Source organism: Sceloporus occidentalis, unplaced genomic scaffold, assembly GCF_023333645.1.
Source record: "Sceloporus occidentalis isolate IW3139 unplaced genomic scaffold, rSceOcc1.0.p SCAF_5, whole genome shotgun sequence".
NCBI classification, from domain to species: Eukaryota; Metazoa; Chordata; class Lepidosauria; order Squamata; family Phrynosomatidae; genus Sceloporus; species Sceloporus occidentalis.
The window spans coordinates 101,769,763-101,794,318 of record NW_028316985.1 but is presented as its reverse complement, the minus strand read 5'-3'; the positions used below and the strand labels follow the sequence as shown (position 1 = coordinate 101,794,318).

At 39.7% G+C, this 24,556-nt stretch overlaps 1 protein-coding gene across 4 annotated transcripts in view; it reads right to left on the bottom strand.

Annotated features, from left to right (window-relative positions):
- Window positions 1-24,556, bottom strand: part of LOC149312593 (PHD finger protein 21B-like) — a 223,410-nt gene that overhangs the window by 42,873 nt on the left and 155,981 nt on the right. For 3 of the 4 annotated variants that reach the window (XM_089524934.1, XM_089524937.1, XM_089524935.1), the window contains one exon: window positions 8,397-8,489. The exons of the other annotated variant lie outside the window; for it this stretch is intronic. In XM_089524934.1, the coding sequence (XP_089381060.1) occupies window positions 8,397-8,489 (93 nt within the window). The remainder of the gene's footprint in view (window positions 1-8,396; window positions 8,490-24,556) is intronic. 4 annotated transcript variants of the gene reach the window in all.

Below are 24,556 nucleotides of genomic sequence, written 5' to 3'. Positions count from 1 at the left end.
AAAGCTCAAACCATACACCATACCGGTTCTATGATTACCAGCATTTACTGTTTTAGTGTTTGTTCAATTTTCTCCTGGACTCCTGCTTAGAATCTTTTTTATTTCTTCCTTGTCTGCCTTTGTGGCAGGAGTGTAAACTTGGATTATTGTTGTACTGACTGCTTTCCCCCATGCCAATGCAAGTTAAATGTGGCTCAGTAGTGAACAGGCAGCCACTGCAACTCCTTTAACCCTGACATTACAACAGTGTTCCACTACACATCCAAACCTCTATGTTTTGCACTAACAGCAGCTTCTGAACTGACAGGGGATTGAACCAGATGGCCCTTGCAGACATTTCCAAGTCTAAAATGCTATGATTCTATGGGGTGAAGTAGATGCCCCGATTGCCTTGGGACCGTGGCAACCAGAAACCATGGTCCTGAGGAGATCCGCTGCCACGGTCCCAAACATGCCATGAAACGGAGCGGTAAGAAATCACTCCTTTTGTGGCCAGGTTTCGGCTGCGTTAAGCAGCCCTGGCACAGCCTCTGCACAATCCGGGAGGCATGCGTCATGTGCATGCCCCGTCCCTGGATCAGCCCAATGATGGCCCTTCTGGGCTGACTGTTCAAGGTCTATGACTCTAAGGCCAGTTCAAGTCTGAGAACATTTTAAGAATCCTATCTAGATGTTGCTAATGCATGAAACACTGTAACCACACTGCCCCATCTAGTAATGGGTACAGTGGTCATACCAAGTGAGGCCACTTGAGGATGTAGGAACAAAAAGAGATCAGGGTGCACTACTAAGCTGCAAAGCTTCTTCCAGCAGAAATCCAGTCCCATTAAAAAGAGACAAACTACCCCATTTCCTTGCCCAAGAGCAGCCAGCTAACAGGGCTTCTGCCCCGTCCAGTCCACCACAGCACCCAGTTCTGAACCTGACGAGCCTCATCTGATTAACATGTACTGGTTGAGTTTCTGTTATCCGAAATACTTGAGACCAGGGGTGTTTTTGATTTTTTGTATTTTAGAATATATTTGCATATATGTACGTATCTTGGAGATAGGACCCAAGGACCTAAACATAAAATTCATTTATGTTTCCTACATACCTTATACACATAGCCTGAAGGCAATTTTATACAATATTTTATACAATTTTTGCAGGACAGAGTTTGTGTACATTGAACCATTGGAAAACAAAGGTGTCACCATCCCAGCCACCCATGAAAAAAGTTTTAGTTTTTGGAATATTTTGGTTTTCATAATTCCCGATAAGGGAGACTCAACCTGTAACAGGAATACAGTACGGTCAATGTATCAATGATACTGCATTCTAGACCCCCCTAATGATGGCCTGTTACAGACTGCCAAAATAAAGCTGCTTCAGGTCTCTTTGGAGGTATGCATGCATCCTAAGAATCCGGAAGCTGCACCAAAGCTACACTCCAGTGCTTAGGAATGGAGTGTGGCTTTGGCGTGACCTCTGGACTCTTAGGACCCATGCATCATTTAAATAGCATACCTCCAAAGAGACCCGAAGCAGCTTTATTTTGGCAGTCTGTAACAGGCCGATGACTCCCAATGGCTATTCTCTGAAAACTGCTCCCTATGTAAGAAAATACCCACCATAGTCCAGTGCCTCTGATACCCAACTCATGGAGATGGTTTGCTCAGAAACAAAACACAGCTGATTGTATTGAAAACTGCTATAAGAATGAGTAAAGGAAATTATGTATGTTAGACTTCACACATTCTTGTAAAACCCTACAACATATAATGCCAGTACACAGAGCTTAGCGAGGACTAATGTAACACCACTGTGAATGGTTCCAGGTAGTCATCCAACAAAGGATATGGTAAGCACATCCTGCAATTTTTTATTAGTATTAATGGACGTTGGTTTTACTATTACAGTGCATTTACACAGAGCATCAATGTACAAGATACTTTTCCAAAAAATATAGGCAAAGATAACAATAAACCTAGACTTTATAAACAAGCACTATGTGTGAGACAAATTAGGTAGCACCTGTATATACTGTAGGAGGGCAACACAAAGATCAGGAGAGGAAAGGATTAATAAGCAGAAATGTGTCAAGTATTCTTGCAGCTGGTGAATACATATAATGAAATTACCATGGGGCTGCTTTTCCAGAGAAAGCAAAGTATTATTTCCTTAGTATATGACAGATGTCAAACTTTTCTCAACTGTATGTATATAATGATTTCAAACATGGTGTGCTGTTGCTCAATTTGTTTTGATGCCACAAAGCTGAAAAATATTCAAAACAGCAACAGTGTCTATCCTGATGTGCAGCAGGAAAGAGCACATTCCCTGCAAATTCATACTAAATATTAGCAAAAACAGCTAAGTAGTTTGTGCACGGGCATATGCACACAATACACACAGAGAGAGAGATTCACAGTATCCTAGCACACCTAAGTAGTTCTAAAGTAATTGGTGCTTTCAGCAATTGCTGACCTCTAAATCACTGGTAGTCCATCTCTCAGCAGTTATTACCACTTACTGCAACGTAAAACAACATTGTATGTTTTGAGATAAGGGTATCTGTTTCTTAAGACATAAATAATTTTAAATTTCTGGGTTGTGGAGGGCTTTCATGAAGATTTAATAACTCCACAGAGACAAAGGAGAGCCATTAGTATATTAATTACAACAGGAGAACATGTGACTCTTCACACTGTTTTTCTCCTCTCCCTACACACTGTTCATGGTTGTTCATGATTAAATGGGAAGGCTATGGGGCGGGAATAAGAAAATTGGTGGTGGGGGGTTATTTTCCTTTATTTCCCCAAAACTTTTAAAATGTTTTACTAATGTTGATTCCCCTATGCAGTTTTTATGGGAAGGGAGGTGTTGTTTGCTCCTCAAACTAGCAAAACCAATGAGTCCCTTATAATTCATATTCTTCATTATTCAGGGCTTTGAAGTTCCATTTGTAGATATACAGCATATATACCAGTAGTTCTGTTTGTAATTATATTTTGACTAAACTGTATTTTTATATACAAAGCATTTCGAGTTCCTAAAATAACAAAATGACTTTTAAGCTGTAAAATTAACATTGCATTTTCCCAATTATTCTGAAAATTTTCATCTCCCTCCCCAAAAAGAAAAAAAATGGCTTTTTTCTTATAAAGCCAGTTTCATTGGGAAGCTCTAACGTACAGCATAGGTAAACACAGGCTTCTTGTTGTTGCTGTGCGCCTTCAAGTCGTTTTCGAGTTATGGTGACAGGGTTTTCTGGGGCTGAGAGTGTGTGACTTGCCCAAGGTCACCATGCGGGTTCCCATGGCTGAGTGGGGAATCAAACCCTGATCTCCAGAGTTGTAATCCAATGTTCAAACTACTACGATGTCATGGCCAGCCAAGAGGAGGACGAGGAGGGCGTCGTGGATCCTCAGGTGCAGGAGGAACTTGAGGCCATGCCAGATCCCAGCTCTGATCTTCCAGCCCCAGTGGTTGAGGCTCAGCCAGACCTTAGCTCTGTGGGGGCCCCTCCAGACACTCAGTAGCCTAGTTTTGCCCCAGTGGAAGTGGAAGAACAAAGCATGGAGATTCCTTCCTTTAGGCAAAGGAGAGCTGAGAGGTCTTGCCTGCGGAGATCTAAGAGACTTGCAGACAAGCAATCTGCAGATAAGTATCAGCTGGCACAAGGGAGTGCATCTCTGATTTAAGGCAGCTGGAGAAGGCCAACCCTTTGCCAGAGTTTATTGCAGATCCATCATATTGGTTGCTGTCTGCGCTGGTTCCTTGAACTCTGTGCTTCTTGAATCTTTGTCTGCCCCTGAACCTACGACCTTGGAACAGACTCGACTACTCCTACCTTCTGGCTTCCCTGACCTCAGACTGTACTGACTTCTGTGACTTCTATAATCCTGCCTCGGCTCTGTGGCCCAGCTCGGACAGAGAAAGAGGTCTGTAATCTGTTAGCTGTTCAGCTTTAGTTCTTACATTTAGCCATCTTATCAGCGTGTGTGAGCATGGGTGCCAGCAGCATTCCTGGACATACACTGCAGAGGTTCTCATAAACAAAGAATTTCATTTTATTAATATACAGTTCTCCCTCCATATTTGCAGGGGTTAGAGGAACAAGACCCCCATGAATATGGAAAAAACATGAAGCCAGTTAAAGGGTGGGGGAGGGGGAGCAGGGGCTCGCACTCCATTTTTCCCACCCTTCCATCCTTTTAACTGGCTTCCTGCCACTTTCCCTGCCGGATCACTCTCTGGGCTTATCAGGAAGCCATCAGGACCAGAAAGGGAGATGGTGGCTTAACCCCCCCCCCCCAAAAAAAAAAAAGACCCTTTGCCTTTCTGGTCTCTCCCTGGGCAACCCAGAGAAAGATTGGGGATGCAAAGGGAGAATATGGTTTCACTCCTAAAAGACCCTATGCCTCCCAGTCTCCCCCTGGGCAGCCCAGAGAGAGATCAGGTATGCAAAGAGAGGAGGAGGTGGCTTCGCCCCCTCCCCAAAAAGACCCTTTGCCTTCCCGATCTCTCCCTGAGAGAGATCAGGGAGGGAAGGGGACAAGCAATGCCCACATTAGCAACCTTGATCTCGCGAATAATCGAAACTGCAGGTCTCAAGACCACGAATATGGAAGACCGACTGTTAAAGCTTTTACATGAGAATCTGCATACTAAAAGCTTTGGAGGAAGGAATGCCAACATGTTCAAAAACTAAAGTAAAAATCTAATCCTGTTTGTGACTGTGGCTTTATGCACTGAACTAGCCACAAGTAGGGAACTGACATATACAGTACATGATTTTCAAGTAGCTAGTCCTTGCCCCAAAATTAGGCACTCTTTTTTCAACTCTTTGCTTCAGCCCAAAAGATCTTGCCGCAAGAGGAGCACATGTTGGATGCAGGTGAGAATTATTTTGTTTCAGCATATGCTTGCCACATACTTCCAAACACCTTCTAAGGCAACAAAGCTATTGGACTTAGTCTACTAGTCTGAGCACCCTCCATCTTGCTGCTAGGGAAACAAGTTTCTCAGATGAAAACAGCAGCACACTCACTAACATACTGGTACAATAGAGTCAGGTGGGAGCTCTTTCTTGAAATATGTCATTATTTATGTTCCACACACAACCTGCCCCCTCTACATTTTCACAAATACCTTTGGAATTGTTACTCGCCTACATGGTTTCTTTGTTCAGCACACAATATTTCATTTGGATTTCTTACAAAATGTTGTCTTTTGTTATGAAGAATAGCAAGTTACAAGTACATTTGTAAACAGTAGTAATGCTATTTCAGTAACAACTGTCTGATACTATGAATTGCTGTTGTGACAAATAAGAATTCAAAGATAGATGAGAATGCAAGAACATACATCAGCCTTGATCGTTCCTCAGTGTGACTAGCTCAGAGCAAAACTCTCTAGCATTTATGTGTTAAGCGTAGCCTAAAACAGAAAGCCAACTACCTCTACTGTTAAAGCTTCTTAGGCAATCACTTGGCTAAGATTCTTAACACAGGTGATCAGGTTATTTAAAAAACTGGCATTTGCAGTTTACAGTACTGTATCTCACCAAGTTCATAAACTGGCTTGAGAAATACCTCTGGTGTACCTTTCTAGTAGATGCTCTGACTTCACCACTTGAGGCATGAAAGTCTAGTTGTGGGGGAGGGATAAAAAATATTTTATATTTTTCTATTGGAAAAACTAGAAACTATTTTTGAGGGGGAGGAAAGAAATTCCAGGAATTGCACAGTATGAAACTGTATTAAGACAATCTGCAGAATTAGAGATGGATAATTCTTGTATAGATTACAGACACAGACATTCAAATCCAAGTGGCATTCCATATTTGATTAAATATACCAAATAGTACAATCTCATACCTTAATTAAGCAATAGTCCAAAATATACTGCAGAATTAATTGAGTTTGTGACTGCTTTAACTGCCCTGGCTTAATGCTAGGGAATTTGAGGAATTGTAGTTTTGTGAGACATTTAGACCTCTCTGTCACAATAAACTACAATTTCCTAGCACTGAGCCAAGGCAGTTAAAGCAGTCTCAAACTGGATTATTTCTCCAGTATGTTTTTAACCTAAAAGTGAAGTTTTTTTTTTCTTATAAAGCCATAAAAGAAAGTTACCTTTTGCTATGGAAATAAGTACTGACTATTTCAATTCTGTATTTCAATTTCTCCAAATTTCTTCCCCTTTAAAAATGTGGAAGATGACTTATTCCCAAGAGTTTCAAAATTTCTAAAAACAAATCCACCTCTAATTACCACTAGATACAAATTCAACAGGAAGAATATAATGCTGCTGCAGAATTAGATATATTCCTCTCTCTTTCTAACCTCAAAATTTACTCAGTTGCTATGTTAGGGTACTCAGACATTTACAGCCAAATCTTAGGAGATATTCATTGGTGTTATAACTGCCTCCGAGGAAGGCAAAGGAAAATCCTCTCAACAAATATTGCTAAGAAAATCCCATGATAGGGTTGACATGAATCAGAAACAACATGAAGGCAACCACAACAGCATTATAACATCTGTCCTTTAAAGAAATCAACCTATAATGAATGATTCTGGTGCTGAACACCATTTAAATGTTTACTGTTACTAAAACAGGAAAACTGTGCCACCGGACAAGAGGCAAAAAGTCAGGTAACAGTGTTCCTGCTTCTTACTGCCATGCGACAGGCCTTAAATGACAAAAGAAGTCAAACCAGGGCTCATTCTTATGATTATAATTTCCAGGGAGGTACAGATGGGAAAAAGCATTCTGTGTCCAGAACTGGTAGGACTTCAAAAACAAAAATCATCACCTTGACTTGAGCCTCAAAAGAAAATTAAGTACTTTTGGCCAGGTTTTTAAGGGTGTTTTTTTTTTAAGCAAAGGTAAAATATTAAAACATATATCCTGTAAGTGCTCTTCTGCATTATATGCAGTTCTCAGACTGTGAGGAAGCAACTGCAGCCAAACCTTTGTTATACCAGTATGTATTTTTAACAGAAGGTTTTAAAAACTGTATTTTTACTACAGTTTATATGCATATTATATGGATCCAGTCTCATTAGTTTATTGTTTCTCCTTCAAATTGTCTGAAAGGTAACACAAACAGGGCCTTCTCACCCAAAACTAATAGTTAACAATAGCTCTTACAGACTTCTCTGGACTTTATTTATAATTATAATTTTCTCCTAATGATTCTCATTTTTGGCGACTAAGGCACTGTATCACTTAGGAGGGCAAGAGTGAGAAGCTCTCTACTGGGCTTTTCCTATGCAGAACATCCAACAGACTGTACATATATCTTCAAAAGAAATGCTGGCCAATGAGGCATTATAAGTGGCAGTAACTCCATTTCTATTACTGAGTGTTTTGCAATCTTGAAAAAAGTTGACTCTAAACAGTTGGTGTGTTACTGTCGAAGGCAAAATAATGTTTCTCTGACTATATCTAAAATAATGCTTTACTGACTGACTGTTCTACTGAAAAAAACTTTGGGAAGAGGCTTCTCTTTCACTTGTATTGCTGCTGCTATTATTGTTGTTGTTTTTGTTGCTACTAACACCACTACTACTATTTGCCTTTTTCCCAGTCTTGGATTCAAGGTGATTTAGGACCTTATCGGACATGGGCGAAACATCATCCAAATGTGACAGAAACGTTGTGGAAGCGCCAGGGATGTGATCGTCTGTGGTGCTTCTAAAGTGTAATTGAGGCATCCCGCTAAGTTCCCATCATGGAATCGTGTGTGGGAAAGCCATTTTCTGAATAACAGGATATCCCATTATTCAGAAAATGGCTCCTCCTGGCTTCCCTGCGAACAATTCCATGATGGGAACATAGCGGGAAGTCTCAATTACACTTTAGAAGTGCCATGGATTATCACATTCCCTGGTGCTTCCACAATGTTTCTGCCACATTTGGATGATGATTGGATGATGTTTCATCCTGCATCTGATAAGGTCCTTGCAAAAGTTAAAATAAACCTAACTAAAAAGATACCAACATTTGAAATATCACAAGATAGCCATAAAAAAACACAATTAAAAACATAGCTATTAAAAATCACAAACAAGCAAAAGCCATAACACTGAACTACTGCATAGGTGTTTGGGTTCCCAGCCAAAGAGGCATAGTCAGAATGAAATACAACTCACAATGACCAATGAATTAGTGAAATGAAATTGTGTTTCAGGTTCTGTGGCCTGGTAGGGATGTGTACACAGAAGCCAGCGTCCATGGGTGCAGAACTCTTATGAAAAGCAGGCAACAGGCCCTTGCATGATCCACTCCAAGGGGCTTAGTGAACTGAATCACTTAAACCTAACAAACGGTTCACAATTTGAGTATAATCACATAAAACCAGTGAAACGAAAGCACATAACAAATGAAACTAGTGTTCTTACCTGAGGTAGCACTGCTGGTCTTTGTCCTGCCAGCCTCTGCAAGGAGCTGACCTGAGGAACTTTAATCGGCACGGCAGTAATGGTTCCCAAATTCTGCCAGGAAAAACAATAACACCACACACATTTTCAGGATTTGAAATGGTATCAAAAACACCTTCTAAATCAAACCTCTCCCAGCCACCTGACTGCTTATATCAATTCCGTTGCACATATTATTCAGGGTGATGTCCTTAACAGAATGTTTATCTTGAAGAAGACTAGGGTTCTTGCAATTTATCTCTTATGAGGTATTCATTATGTAGATCTGAGCTTGCTAGTCTCACCTACAACCTAGCCTATCTCTCAGGGTTGCACAGAATACAAACTGGAGTACACCCAATGCCAACATAAGCTTAATGCAAGATGAACAAGACCAGTGGGATAAATTAGATGTACAGTACACGTAATGGCATTTGTTTTAAAAAATTCCTTCAGAGGGAGAAAGTGATTTTAAAGCACAGTCAATTTATTAGAAAACACTCCTCCCGCTCTCATACCATACTGTGAATGTTCATACCCTTACAGGACTGTTTCACACAAAATGAATCTTCCTCACGGATATAAATTTCTACAAAGAAAGTACTATGCTTCAAGCACAGCAGTGCTCCAGTGTCTGTGGCAAGAGACCCAATTTTTTTTTAGCAGAGATGTAAATGTAACAAAACAGACTTGTATACATTTGTCACAACTGATAGTGTAGTTAAAATGCCCAACAGAAAAGTGACGCATAGGAAATTTATTGTGTGCTGTAGTCCTAAGAGTCATGTAATTTCTTCCCACAGACTTAAATCTGATGAGAACTAACAAAAAAAGTATCTTATAGTTAAAATCAAAGTTAACAAAAGCAGGAGATGTGTCAAAACTACACTATTTTTCAGTTGCCTTCCTTTCCCAACACTACATTGCCTCATCTGACAAAAGATAAAACAGTTTCTTCGGCAGGGAGTTATCATCCTAGGGTTTGTTCTATAAAACAGTGGGGAGGGAGAGATTTAAAGAAAAAAACAACAGCACAGAACCCACCAACAATAAAAAGGGGAGTTGAAGGGAATGGGAGCAAACAGCCAGGCAGCTTCTTTGTACTACTAAGTTCATTTCTCTTGGTGTCTGTGGACCAGGAGTTCTGGCTGTGTTTTCCAATGAAGCTATCATTAGTCCTGTCACCTACACTCTTAGAAAACGCTGTCAATTTATTTCCCCAAAGAAGTTCAGAGCCGCGCAGGCACCTCTCAAGAGAATGAAAACAAATTATAGTATTCTTCAGTTATGAAATTTTTAGAGCTAAACAATATGTGCCAAATGTTTACCAGTCTCTTAATATCACAGCTCAATTGTTTTAATACTGAAAAAGAAAAGCTGTTGTGTTTTTAAAACTGTTTTTTTAAAAAAAACCAGCAGCGAAGGGCTAGAAAATCCCAATTTTCTTTATTTTCATTGGTACCTGACTGCGTCTGGCTGTATCTCTTTATTCTAAAGTAAGAAAATGAATCTTACAGAAGGTTGCCTGGCAGAACATACACTTCATACCTATGAATTGTTGTGATTGGTGTTTGTTTTTTAAAAAAATCATTTCACAAACTACTTTTAGGTTTTAGTAGCAAGAAAAGAAAAGCATATGCTAATGTTTAGAGAGAGGAAAACTGAGTACGTTGCTGTAGTTTCTAAAGCTATTCAGGAAAATATGCTGCACAGCAAACATAGTATAGCCAAAAAGAGAAGGAATATTTAACTGGTTATTAATGGTCAATCTAAGAAGATACATTTTCAAGTCTTATTGATTTGAACAGAGATACTGAATAGAATATAACTCTCCTATTGAAATAAACTGAACTTACAAGGGCATGACCAGCAAAAGACAGACACTTCTCTTTATAAAATGTATAATTACCTACCATCATCACAAAACATTATCATATATTCTAGTTCCACGTCTGTGCTTTGTAATAAAAACAGCTGTATCCATGCACAATAAGAAGATGTCATCAACTCCAGGCTGGACTAAAGCTAACAGAATAGCTTACAATAATCTTGCAGTGTTATCTATTGTTTTTATCCACAAAATATAGTCTGTGCTGAGAGCTAACAGCTCTGCAGTGTCATCCATGGCTATATCTTTGTTGCAGCTTGGAGAGCTGTGTGTCAGAAACAGCAAAATGCAAGAGTGGAAGCTGGTATGAATTTCTAGTAACTACCAGGTTGTAGGTCAGTCTACTTAAATCAAGAATCCAGCTGAATGCAGAAATCTTATGTTCCATTGACCTGCATGAAGACTGAGTGCTACCAAATGTTAAAAGACCTTTTAATAAATAAAAAAAAACATGCACATGTATCCAAGTTAACCTTTTAAACTAAATTTTATTCTTTTTCAACCTTCTAAACCATATGCTCAGTCAGTGCACACATGCCAAGGATACATTTGATCCACTTGTATATAGGGGAACCACTTGTGGATATAGTTTTGGATTTATAAGAACAACCCTGCTCCCATGCACGCGCGTGCAAAAAAAAAAAAAATAAAAGCATGTTAGGCACTTGCCTCTCTGTCTGGACTTGGAATAAATAATACCGGGATTAATTTTTTCATTTCTTCAGCAAAATAAATCAATTGATGCCCAGGTAAATTGGGCCCATTCTGCAGCAAATCCCCAGACTTTTTAATTGCTTCTTTTCCCTCATTTATCAGGATAAAACAATAGTGAAGAGAACACTCTAACCATTACCAAACCATCTGTGACATGCATTTAGAGATGAGGGCTGGAAGGGCACCAGAACTCAGTTATGCAACCAGGAGCTCAGCCTTTATCATGAATGAGAAAATCCAAGGCCTCAGGGAAAGACCAAAAATTATCCTTGTCCCACATGTTTCCACACACAAAATGGCACTATCCTAGAATATATGAATTCATAGCAGTAACACTTATCAATGTTTCAGCCGAAGTGTACAATGAAAACAGAACTCTCCCTGAAGAGCTCTACCTAGTTTGTTTTCCACATCAAAAAAGGTTGGCATTGATAACAAGGACACCATGGGGTTCACAGCCCAAAAGCTATCCTATGTTTTCAATCCCAAATTTGTCTAAGCAAGAGAATCAATGAAATCTACTACCTGAAACCTCACATACAGGCTCTATTCCACTGATATGAGCATGACATATTTCTCACAGTTGGGATCACCATGCAATTTTTCACAACTTTAGGGATGGGAATCATGTAATCCTTCATATGCTGTTTGACAGAAACTTTCAATTGCTCCAGCGAGCATAACCAGTTGTAAGGAATTGGGAACTGCAAGCCAATAAAATCATTATCCTGAGCTCTAGAGAAAAAAATCTGTACCCAAATACAATTAAATCTTATTACTGATAGCTGATGCACCTCAGTAACAGATTTCAGGGGGGGGGGGGAGAGAAAGCAGTAGGCACCACCTAAGCCTCAGAACCTCCAGATATTTTCTGGAACCCCACTGGTTCCCAGTATTGCACGCCACTAGCCTAGTACCAGAGAAAATATGTGGTGTCAGGCTCTTTTGGATCAGGTGGATTTAGTGTGGGATTTAGTGTTTAATATACTTTTAAAACAAATCATTTGTCAGCCTACTGACAGCAGAAAATAAATTATTAACATGACGAATACAGAGTGCAGATATGCTGTTACTTTCCCAAAAGAATTTCAAAGCACTTTGCTGCAACATGTTAGTTTAACTCACTTTATTTTACTGAGGAAACAATGAAGGCTCAATACACATGTCAAATGGGGAAGAGAGTTGAGATGAAAGGGCAGAATTCCTAATTCTCTTACATAACGTATTCACTTATGGAAGGACCACAAGCACTAAAAGCTAAATTCCGGGATAAGATACCATAACTATTACAGTGTTCAGAAAAAGTACATAATTTTGTTGCAACTGCATCTTTAAATTTGTACTGTTGGGTGGGAGCACAATCTGAAAGAGTGTGGTTCAGTTTACTGCTACATAATATAGATGCATAATATAGGATCAGAGAATGAGCAAGACAGGTTTCCCTAGCCAGGGCACAAGCAAAAAGAAACCATTTCCTCTGGACCAAGACAAATGCACACCAGATATTGGTAGGACTTATAACACAGCTGCCATGGATAATCTCAATACGACTCATATGGCGGATGCTGAATCAGTCTTCCATTGAGCTGCACATTTCTCTCAAGAAAATATGTTTGCTTATTTTTCAAAGCTGTATGGCATGTTGAAAAAACATAGTCTTCCCATCCCATGTAATGCACTGGGAAAAGGGCAGAAATTCTTTGGGCAAGGTAATTATTCTTCTTAAATGACAAGAGCATGTTTGTGCTTACGCTGAGAAGTGAGCTTATATTTCTCCCTTCGTCATCAGCTTGCACCATTATGCAAACCTCCTGTCCCGCTAAGCCAAATGCTAGTCCAACAGCTTGGATGGATGCTTGCAAATGCTTTCTGTTTTCCTAGTTACAGAGAAGTAGCAGAAATGGCTAGTGGACTATCACAATATGGAATGACTTGTAATGGATAAAAAAATAAAGATTTATTTTTGATCTGTCATACATGTCTGGCTGCCTGCCTTTGGGTTTGGGGACATCAGTTACACAAGTTGCTGCAATGTAGTAGTCAAACCCAATGCCAAGTTCTCTCAAACCTATATGCTGAGCAAGGCCTAGTGGAGACTGGCAAGACAAATCCAATAGAGTAAGTTTCCAGAAAGCTAAGAGCTATGTCAGCAAAGGGCAGGGCTTGGGACAATGCTGTGAAACTCTCAAGAGCAACGACAGTCCCTCAATAAGTTTTTATTGTTATGTTTTTAAATGGTTTTATTTCTGAGCCACCTTTGGCCCCTTTCTGGGAGAAAGGCAGCATAAAAATAAATATATACATTTTTTAGCCCAGTGCCAGTCTTTAGCTTCATGAATGTAAAGAAACAAATTCTTTCAGTACTAAAACACTGATGTTGCTGGATTATGACTTCCTACACCATCACCACTATGGCACCTTTGCTTACACAAACTTACACAAAATCATCCACTGGAGATGTGGTAGCTTGGTGGTTCCTCACACAAGATATATGGACCCTAAGTTTCAAAGGAACTGTATGGTTTTAGTCTTTTTCTCTGGATGGTCTCTGAAGGGCCCTTCTTCAGACTAGATCTCACAACACCATGAGACAAGACCTTGCTCAGCCACATCCTTAGAGATTTTGTCACAGAGAGGTCACTGCCCAAAGCATCTGGATTCTGCACTAGATACCCATACCTACACATTTAATAATATTAAAATGCAATTAGAATGGGGGTTGACAGATTTCTTAGTGTTTGAGAGAAGGAACAATGGGTTCAGTTACTATCTTGTAATCAGTAACAAATTTTCTTTACACACACAACCTGAATGGTACTAGAATTTTTGACATACTGTCTCTGGCTTTTTTTTGGTCATTTTCAGCTGCCATTCTGCCACTGCCATCCATTTCTGAGAAGAGGCATTTCCCCCCTCTTTCTCCGTTTGTCAAAAGAGCAAACTGGTGCACATTCTTATGAACCTTTAATTAACAAGCTGAAAAGACATTTTTCTGGCAATGCCTGACCTTTAAGCACTTTGTATGAATTTATTGATACCAGCAGAAACAATAATTTAAAAGGTTATTTTATGAGCGCAGAATAGTTTATAGCAGCACTTTTGTCAAGATAAATGAGTTTCTTATTACTACATTTATGGCACTAAGCATTTTAATAAAAAAGGACCATAAAAGTCAAAAGATAACTTCACATCTCTTCTCTATCTGCAGTCTACATGCAGTCAGCGGTGACCTCCTGAAATGTCTACACTGCTATGCACTTTAAAGATAGGACGGGGACTTGGTAATAGAGGGTAGATTGAGACTATCAAAAGATCATAAGCAGAAGCCATTGAGAATAGTGGATATCAAACAGGAAAAGTTAAAAATGTAAGTAAAATATAAAATAACTTTCCACACACACACATGGATTTTAACAAGCTTTCTAAACACATATACGTCTTATTCTAAAACAGAAGTTTCAGATCCTTGCCTAGAGCTGGAGGTTTTAACTACAAAATATATGCCACCAACATTTTACTCCATCATCTCAAACTGGCACAGAGGAGGTAATGTGCCTCAAAGGCTATGGCAATGGCGGGTTACAGACTGCCCGTTTGGGCGGCTTGTAACCGGCCCTTTCCCCGCTGGATCAGGGCCTCATCTGCCAGAACGGCAGTCTCTGAGGCCCCAATCTGCTGCTTTCTAGGCCGCGGGGAAGCGGCAAAAGGCCGCTTTCCCGCGGCCTGGAAAGGGGTGTCCTTGGGGCTTCAAGCCCCATGGACACCCAGTGGCGGCAGGGAGGAGGAAAAAGGGGCCGCTCGGCCCCTTTCTCCTTTGCGTCGCTGGTGCAGCTGTCTAAAGGCTGCGCCAGCGACATAAATCGTTTCGGAGATCCTTCTAGCGCCGTGGAAAGGGCACTCTAGGCACCCTCGCACGGCGCAAAAATGTCACGTCCACGCCGCCTCATTTGGAGGAGGCAGCACATTCATGACGTCGTAATGGTGGCCCCTATGTGGAACGGGCGCTGCCATTTTGTACAGACTCGATCCGTGCTAGGGTTAGGGGCGTCCGGAAGGGACGCCCCTTTCTAACCCTAGTACGGACCCAGTCTGTATTATTATGCTCGTGTGGAATGGGCCAATGTTACCAGGACAGGCTTTGAGTAGGCACAGGGCATGGATTTTATATCTGCCCCATTTCACCCCAAAAATACCTTAAGGTCATGAAGGCTGGCATGACTTGGTGTACTGTCAATTTATGTTATCAAAAGAACCTCAAAAACAAAAGTAAGAATAAAACTCAAAGGATTCCAACAGCCTATCTGCAGGTTGGGTACATACTTAAGGACCTAGGTTGTAGTAAAAGGGCCTAGTGGCATGAAGAGACTGAAAAATTAAATGAGCAGACTTGCAAGGGAATTAGTGTAGCAGCCACCTATAACATCATACAAGAATTTAAACAGTGATTAGAGAATGTATGTAGAGGGGTACTATACATCAGAACATTTGGCAAAGGCACAAGAAACACTGCCGGTCTACATTTGTTACAAGATGGTGTTTCAAGAGGTGGAAAAACACCCAAAGGACATGAAGAAATCCTGATGGCACAGTGGTAATCCAAACAGATTTTGTCATGAGTTAATACAACAAACTGCACTGTGGAGCTTTCTTAGTGTCTTTCTTTCTTTCTTTCTTTCTTTCTTTCTTTCTTTTACAAAGTTGGGAGTCCAGATTGTATATGCCACAACCTGTGTACAGAGCTCCCAGGACTAGCAAACAATGGAAACGCTACAATTAACAACAACAAAATGATAGCTGCACAGATAAACAAACACCAGCTTTATCAGACTAGTTTTATATTATGGAAGAAGTTTAAAGTTATTTAGAAATATCCAGACAGCTAGCCACGGTAGTCTGTTCCAGTAGAAAGAGCCAACAGTCCTACAGCATCGTAAAGAATACCACCTTTTATTATGGCATAAGCTTTTGTGGGCACTGTCCACTGAAAGTCTATTACAACCTTCAGTGTTAAAAACAAAATCAGGCTCAGCCCTAAGAAATTAAGCAAGAGAGAACACAGTTTAAATACTAATCACTAATGAGCCCGTGCAGACAGGTCAAAATAAAGCTCCTTTGGGTCACTTTGGAGGTATGCTGTTTAAATGATGCATGCATCCTAAGAGGGTAGAAGCTGCACCAAAGCCATGCTTCAGTCCTAAGGACTGGAGCACAGCTTTGGCACGGCTTCTGGCCTCCTAAGATGTGTGTGTCATTTAAACAGCATACCTCCAAAGTGAGCTGAAGCAGCTTTATTTTGGCCTGTCTGCACAGGCCCATCACAGGAAAGACTGTTTTATTTACATCCCACTTTGCCTCCAAGGAGCTTAGACAGCCTGAGTAAGTCTCTCTTGGCTCACAACTGTCTTGTGAAGAAGGTATAACTGAAAGAAGATAGAACAGTCAAAGGATAAGCAGGGATTTCAAACCAGTGTGTTGCTTCACAATGTGGCTCTAGATAGGGGCAGGGGAATTTATCTAATAATTGCACACAGACATGCTCAGACACATTTGAAACAATACACATTTAATGACCTAGGTGGGATGGTAATGCTGTATTTTTCTAGGAAAAAATACTGTAGTTTGAATATAAGCAGTATCTCTCAACTAACTAGAGGTGATGACCATTTGTTTTCAATATGATGTTTACTTTTTCTTTTTTACTTATTTTGAGACATTTTGAAACCAAGAATATTGTTGTTGTGTTGCTTACTTCAAAAGGTTTGCTTCAATATATTTCAATTGAGTCTTCACACTATTAAATATTTGTTTTAAGAAAACACATGAATATGGTCAAAAATATGAAAAAGACAGGAAAAAAAACTTTTATATTTTACAACTACTTCAACAGCAATTTTACAGTGAGGTATCTACTGCAAAGCATATTATAATTTATTAATACTGTCTGTCTGTCCTTTGTAGTTACAGAAGGGGAATGCTAAATTATGGCTGAAGGCAAGAGTAGAAAAATCTTGGGTTATCTCTTCCACTAAAACCAAATCCACTTTCAAGCACTTAGAATGCTGTACCATGTAATAATCAGAAATGATGTTTAAAAAACCCAACCAAAAACAATTTCCCTGTCCCACTGCTAAAGTTTTTCATTATAAGCATGTGACAGAGAATACATTTAACTCAACTTCCTCCTATGCTGACACCCTATAAGAAAATGATTAAACGATTAAATGATCTTTAGCAAAACTACATTAGTGCGCTTGCTATTTTAGAGCAACTATGTCAGCTGTAAAAATGTGCTATTTTATTGCACAGCAACTGCTAATATTTCCCTGTAAGTATGTATCTCTTCAAACACAAATACTGTTTCCTGTTGCAAATAAGACACCTAAAGCTATTTTAAAGAAATGTTTTTGTCTGTTACATGTTCAATATTGGCAACAGAATGGATTTTTAATGTAGTAGTGACAGGGGAACAGATTGCTATGGCAACAGCAAAGATGAAAATTCTTAACCTGAATGGATATGCACTGAAGTAATTGCACAGAGGTGTTGTTGTTTTATTTTAAAAACTCACTCTGCATTCATTTTACAATGAATGCAGCATTCAACCTTGAGTTTGCTTTATATCAATGCCAAATACTAAATGCAACCTTTAAATGGAATCTGACTTTAAAAAAAAACTCATGTGAATCAGTGTTCACCTTTTGTTTCTAATGCTTTTTCTATCTACAAGCAATTTAACAATGACTATTTCTATGTAGCACAGAAGAATAAAGAACACGTGAAAAGACATGTTTTCCCCTACTTTTATCAAAATTAATTTGTGCAAACCATTTGGCGAATATGATTTCTAAGTCTAAAGTAACACATGGATGTCTAATAAGTATCCTCAACTTCATCTGTTCTTAAAGAAGCTACCAGTTATTCTTGGAGCCAGTTCTGAAAACATGGGACCGAGGCCCTTTAACATACACATTTTCAAAACAAGGTCAAATAAATTTTCCAAAATAACAAATTACACCCATGCCACAAATGGATTCTTTAACTGTCCAAACGATGAAAAATGGATTATTACAATACCAGCAGAAATACCAGCTTTATAATGGTTAGAATCCCTTTTGTTCCTTCCTATTTAACCTTACAGATGTGGTAGCTTAGTGGTTAAGATGCCAGTTAAGGCTGGCAGATCGAGGCCTGAATGCTGCATGATGGGGTGAGCTCCTGTCACTAGTCCCAGCCTCTGTCAACATAGCAATTCGAAAGCTTACAAATGCAAGTAGAGAGATAGGTACCACTTCGGTGGGAAGGTAACAGCGTTCGGTGAAGTCATGCTGGCCACGTGGCCACCAGAGCAGTCCTTGGACAACACTGGCTTTCAGCTTTGTAACAGAGATGAGCACCGCCCCTATAGTCTGTTACAACTGAACATTCATGTCAAGGGACTACCTTTACCTTTTTATTCAACCTCTTAATCCTCTTTCTTCTATTTTTCCTCTCTCTCTCTCTTGTTTTCTTTCTTACTGGTCTTTCTCTCTCTCTACCTAAGAGATCATTCAAACTTTCCCTCTGCCACTCCACTCCCACTTATCAAATAGCCAGAGCATCCCTTTCTCCCCCATTAAACTATTTGAAGACTTCAGGGGCCCAGAAAAGGAAAGGAAGATATAAGGCTTTCTAAAGGCTCTTTGGACAAATGAATTTCCCAGGCTTAACTCTATCTCTAGTTTTGTCTTTTCCAGTTACGGAGGTTGTGACATCTAGAGACTGAAGATGGTACTTAAAATTTACAGACACATCTGAATGAACTAAAATCCATTTTAAAAACAAAATAATGCCAATAGTTCTTAGTATCCACGTCAAATTTCAGTTGTCTAGTTTTTCAGTCTTGAATCTATAACAGACACTGACACATGCTTCCATGTTGCATATTTATGCACAAGCATACACACACACACATTATTATTATTATTATGGATGGTTATCAAGAGGCAGGATGACCAGACATCCTCCATTCCAACCGTCTGTCTAGGAGGAATGCCAAAATGTCCTCCATTATGAGCATGGCTAAGAAGCATGAATTTAAATTTATATTAGTGTCTGTAGCTTTTATTTTGCAACATCCTACATTTTTCTTGAATATCCTACATTTTACAGTGCCTTGTCCTCCTTTGCAGTTATGAGGTCACCTGTCAAGAGGCCCAATCTCAATGCCAACTGCCTGCCAAACACGCTGACTCCTAAAATTCAGTGTTGTCTTGGGGAAAGGGATATTTAATAGAAGTGTATAACCATAAGACCGCTAAGACATTTTTCTGTAAGAAATATAGAGAGGAGATCATGTGCTAATCATTAGGAATGCACAATCTTCTTTATGTCTAATTTGACTCAGAGTGTCAACCCAGTAATCCTGTCCCATCCACCACAAAGATGCCTCTAAGCAAAGAAAAAGACGAAGCATAGGCAGAAATCATGACACCAGAACTGGCATTTCTAAATAGTCGAGTGATTTGGGATTAAAATATCCTCCCTGAGTAACTGGGTACTTTCTGGATGCACCTCAAGAGTGTACATTGTTAGTTCCCCTGTCCTCGTGCACAATGTCTCATTTTTCCTCCTTTCTCTCTCTCTCTTCCCTCTTTTTCCTTCTCATTGGTTTTTCTCTCCATGCACACTAGTGCTTCTTCTGATATCCTCTGCTTACTTCGCTCCTACTTACCAGCAACCAGGTCTTCTGTGTGTGAGAAAACAGTCTGAAGAGACTGGGGACCCTGCAGAGGAGCATGCTATATAGGGCTGTCTAGTGCCCATATTGATTACCGTATATATCTTTACTATTCAATTTGACTCCTTCCCCCTCCCCTTGTAAATGCTCAGCTACTTTGCCTTTACCTGACTGTCAGTGCCTGACAAAGAGTCAAAACTATAGAAAGTCTCAGTTAGCACCAGACAGCTGTTATGTCGCCTTTTCTGAGTTAAATATATTTATTTAACAAATTATATGTTCCACCTCATTTTTTTTTTAAATGGCTATTTCCAAACTTCTGACTGTTTGGTTGTTTAATAAAGAATACTGAATGAGAAACTGCAGTTGATTTATTATTTTGTCTAGTTGGTTTGATTCATACACTAGTCTGCTAGGCTGTTATGCTGACCTGGTTATTAAAGCATTGAAGGGAGGCTCTACGAATAGGGTCTGTCCTTTCTTTATAAAAGTCATAAACCTAGATTCCCATGTGTTCAATTTATGAGTTATCAAATGTTAAATAACAGATTTTTGATGTCACCAGTGACAGAAGCCCGAAATCTGAAATATAGACAAAGCCTGTCCCGCCACATGATTAGAGGTGCAGACTTCCTACAATGGAAAAAAACCAACATAAACCTTATTACCCATTAAGAAACCAGGATATTAGCATTTCTTTCTTTCCTTAGGATATACTGTTTCCAATCATTCTCTCTCCTAGATTATGTAACTGCTCTATCCCACTGCCCCATTCTCTATTTTCTCTTACAAAGTGAAGCAAATGATTGTCAGTCCAATCTGAAATGTGTCTGCAAACTTTTTCTGTACACTATGCCTTTTTTCTTGTAGACTCTAACAGGTGCCCATGTGCAAGGTTACATATACATAGATAAAGATACAATTATAAGACACAGTGAGAAGGCCACAATATGTGATAAGGTAGCCACAAGTCAGAAACAACTCAAAACAACAACTACACATTTATATTTTTCCAAGATGGCTCCCACAGCTGAACTTGGCAATAAAACTAGTTTCTACAATTAGATAAAAGTGTACTGTACCTTCAGTGAAGGTGCTTAATCGGGCAAAAATGTTTGTGCTTCAGACATTAATACTAAAAAGAGGCTGAATAATGAAAACAGGATGGTCCAAGTCAATTTAATAATTTGCCAAGACAAGAAGAATTGCAGAATTCTACCTATCCAGACAATTCATTATTTGATCTCATATAATTCAAATTTTGACGACAATGCCAAATGTACAGTAGGCCCTCAGTATCCAAGAAAAATAATCTGTTTTCATTCTGTCTAGTGAATGTACTGATCTGTGAAAAGGAAAGTCCAGATTACATTATGTTGTGTTTTCACACAGCTAGTTAGCTAGACTATTGGTATGCAGAATTAATTTTATCAGGAGCACTTAAATCCACCCAATCAAAAACAACATCCTTTTAACTCTTCTTTTCCATTACCCACAGGAACATAACCATAGATGCATCCTCTCAAAACCTGGTTCGTAACCATGCCAGGCAAATAGCTAAAGATGTCAAGGATGAACCTGGCTCATTCATTGACTTCTGGTGTTCTTCCTATCAATTTTCCTGCAATGGGGCTGCTGCAAAAGGCAATGGAGAAGATGGTCGATGACCATGGGGTGAAATATACTGTCCCTTCCAAAGGCCGCAGTAACCTCACATCACAGCCCCAATCCATCTTTTTGCCACTCCTTGTTGGGCCAGCAAAAAGCTGGCTTTTCTGCCCCACTGTGGCAGGAAGCCAGCTTTAAGGTGCTCCAGCGGCATGTAAACACACCACTGGAATGCCTGCTTGGAGGCATACTTCGTCTGTACGCCACCTCTTTAATCTGACTGGAAGATGACTTTATATGCCAGTCTGTTCCAGCCCCATGTGGTGGTTTTATGTTTTTCTCACAGAGGTGTGGAAAGGAAAGGAGGATCTGGGTTGTTGAAGCAGATTAGCGGCACCAGGAGAAGGGGGAAGTGAAAATATGTGATTTGGGTTGAGGAAGAACCAGGAGGGATGAGAGAGAAAATGGGAAAACAAATGAAAGTACAGTGGGCCCTTTCCATGCACAGGGGATCCATTCCAGACCCTCCCGTGTAAGGGAAAAAACACGTATGCTTGAGCCCCATTGAAAACAATGGGGTGCGTGCATGCGGTGTGGTGCGGTGCACATGCTACAGGTACACAAGCCATTGTTTTTCCCATGCTGTAGCTTCAGAGTAAGCAGAAAGCTGTGTATGGAGCACCTGCGTATGGCACGCCCACATATGGCGTGGGCACACTTTAAATGTAGATTCAGTCAAGGGTTTGTTGCTCATAAAATAAAACTTTAAGCATTTGTTTTGCTCAGATATCTATAAGTATATTGTGAGCCAATAATTTCATTTTAAAAATGGCTGCTTACATAATAAAATACTGCATCTGTAATATTATTATTATTATACTTTATTTCTATAGCACTGTAAATGTACACAGCACTGTACATACAAATGATCAAATCAATAAAAATGAAGCCTGCCAATGGCGTACAATCTACAAAATATGTATAAAACAATAGGTAATAATATAAAATAGAATTGTTTAAAACAAGCAGGCAACAATTAAAAACAACAACATCAACTATCCAATCAAAACTCAGATATATAATCACACAGTGCCTGGGAACGCTTCCCTGAACAAGATACTCTTCAACTCAGAATTAAAGGTGGTCAAAGAAGTGATGACCCGTGTTCATGGGGGAAGATAGTTCCAGGAGTGAGGGGCAGCAAGTGAGAAAGGACGAATCCGGGATGGAGTAGTGGAGATCCTAGGCTGGGACAGCAGACCTTGACTACTAGAACGGAGGGTATGAGTGGGAGTGTAAAGAGAAAGATGTTCAGATAAATAAAGAGGGGGCAGCCCATGCAGGGCTTTAAAGGTCAACAACAGAAGCTTATACTGAATACGGTAGGGAAAGGGGAACCAGTGAAGGGATGATAATAAAGGAGAAACATGGTCAAAGCGGCGAGTGGATGTAATGATATGTGCCACTGAATGCTGAACGGAAATTAAAGGATGAAGATGAGAGAGAGGAAGCCCTGCCAGAAGGAGGTTGCAGTAATCTAGTCGGGAGACCATCAGGGCATGGACCAGAGTCTTGGGAGTGGAGGTCAAGAGAAATGGGTGGATTTTGGCAATGTTGTAAAGAAAGGATTTACAGGCTTTGGCTGTGGCCTGGATGTGGGGGATGAAAGACAAAGAGGAATCAAAAGTGAAACCATGACTGCGGGCTTCTTGGACCGGTCAAATAGAGGTGTTGTTACTATTCTGAAACGCTTACAGAATTCTTCTCTAAAGATGCCAGCCGCAGATGCTGGTGAAACATCAGGAACAAACTCTTGGAGCAAAGCAGGGGTTTAAACTGTCATTATCCCATGAAAGTTGTGTGACCTCACTGAAGATTTTCTCAAGATTTTCTCTTTTTCTTGAAATTCTCCTATTGTCCCCACCCATGCTCACTCAAAATGGTGCTACAAAGCTCCTGCCAATTGTGGCTGGTCTGGATCCCTAAAGAGGGAACATTCTTCTTAGAAGCCAATGACTCATGATATCATGTTATAGGGCCCCTCATCTAATTTACTTATAAAATATAATACATTCTGAATAGTTATTTGACCTGCAAAATGATGCTTCACTTTTCATCTAAAAATGAAAAAACAGCAATGCTCTGGGATGAGACAAAGATATAACCATCATCAATTGCTGGCTTAAACTAATCAATATGTTCCAAGAAAAAAACTTCAAGAAATTATGCTTCCTTGGGTAAATTCACTCTGAAGTATCTAATCTGGTTTCTTGGCACTAGATGGCTGTTCACATCCCGAATTCATAGAGTTTTACTGAAGTCTATTTTAATCAAACCAGGGGGATATATGCTCAGAGGGAATTTAAAACTAGACTTGGAAATGTATACTACCAATCTGATTTGACATCTATGAACAGAATCAAGATTGTTCCCTGGTAAAGCATGATCAACTATAAACAAATTGGAAGATGACTAGATCAAAATGGATACCCCCCCCCTTTTGTTAGGTTCAAATTTCAGGTAATAATTACTGTAGTGGAGAGTTCATATAAAAATGTTCTCTATTGCTTGTATTTACAAAAATACTCAGACTGAGCATTTCTTGCTGTTGCCTCTTTCCTTAATATATATATATATATATATATATATATATATATATATTAATGTTTTTTCCCAAAAATATATTACAACTGTGCACACTGATAAAATCTGGAAAATTTGTACAACAGGTAGACTGGCAATGATTCGAACTGCAAAATCTTGTGCTCCAAACTATACATCAGAGTGACCAATGTTTATTTTAATTTGTCATCAGTTAAACTGTTTGGGTTATAAAAGTCAAACTATTCTGTTCCTCTACTGCATGCCTCATAGCATTGTTCCCACCCCTATAGCCAGTCATGCCATAAATATAACAGGTTGTCCTGCAGGAATTGTGGTTAACTGTGGGTCTGGACAGGGTATCTTTCCTTTCTCATATTCCCCCAAGCAACATCAGAGGTGCTGCAGGAACTGATAGATTTTGACTGAACTTTAGAAGGAACTTCTTGACAGTGAGAGCAGTTCAGCAATGGAACCAATTGCCTAGAGAGGTGATGGGTTTTCCACTCCGGAGGTCTTCATAAAGAAGCTGGACAGCTATCTTCTGGGGATGCTCTAGCTCCAGATCCTGCATTGAGCAAGAGGCTTCAGAACAATATCAGAATCTCCCAGGAT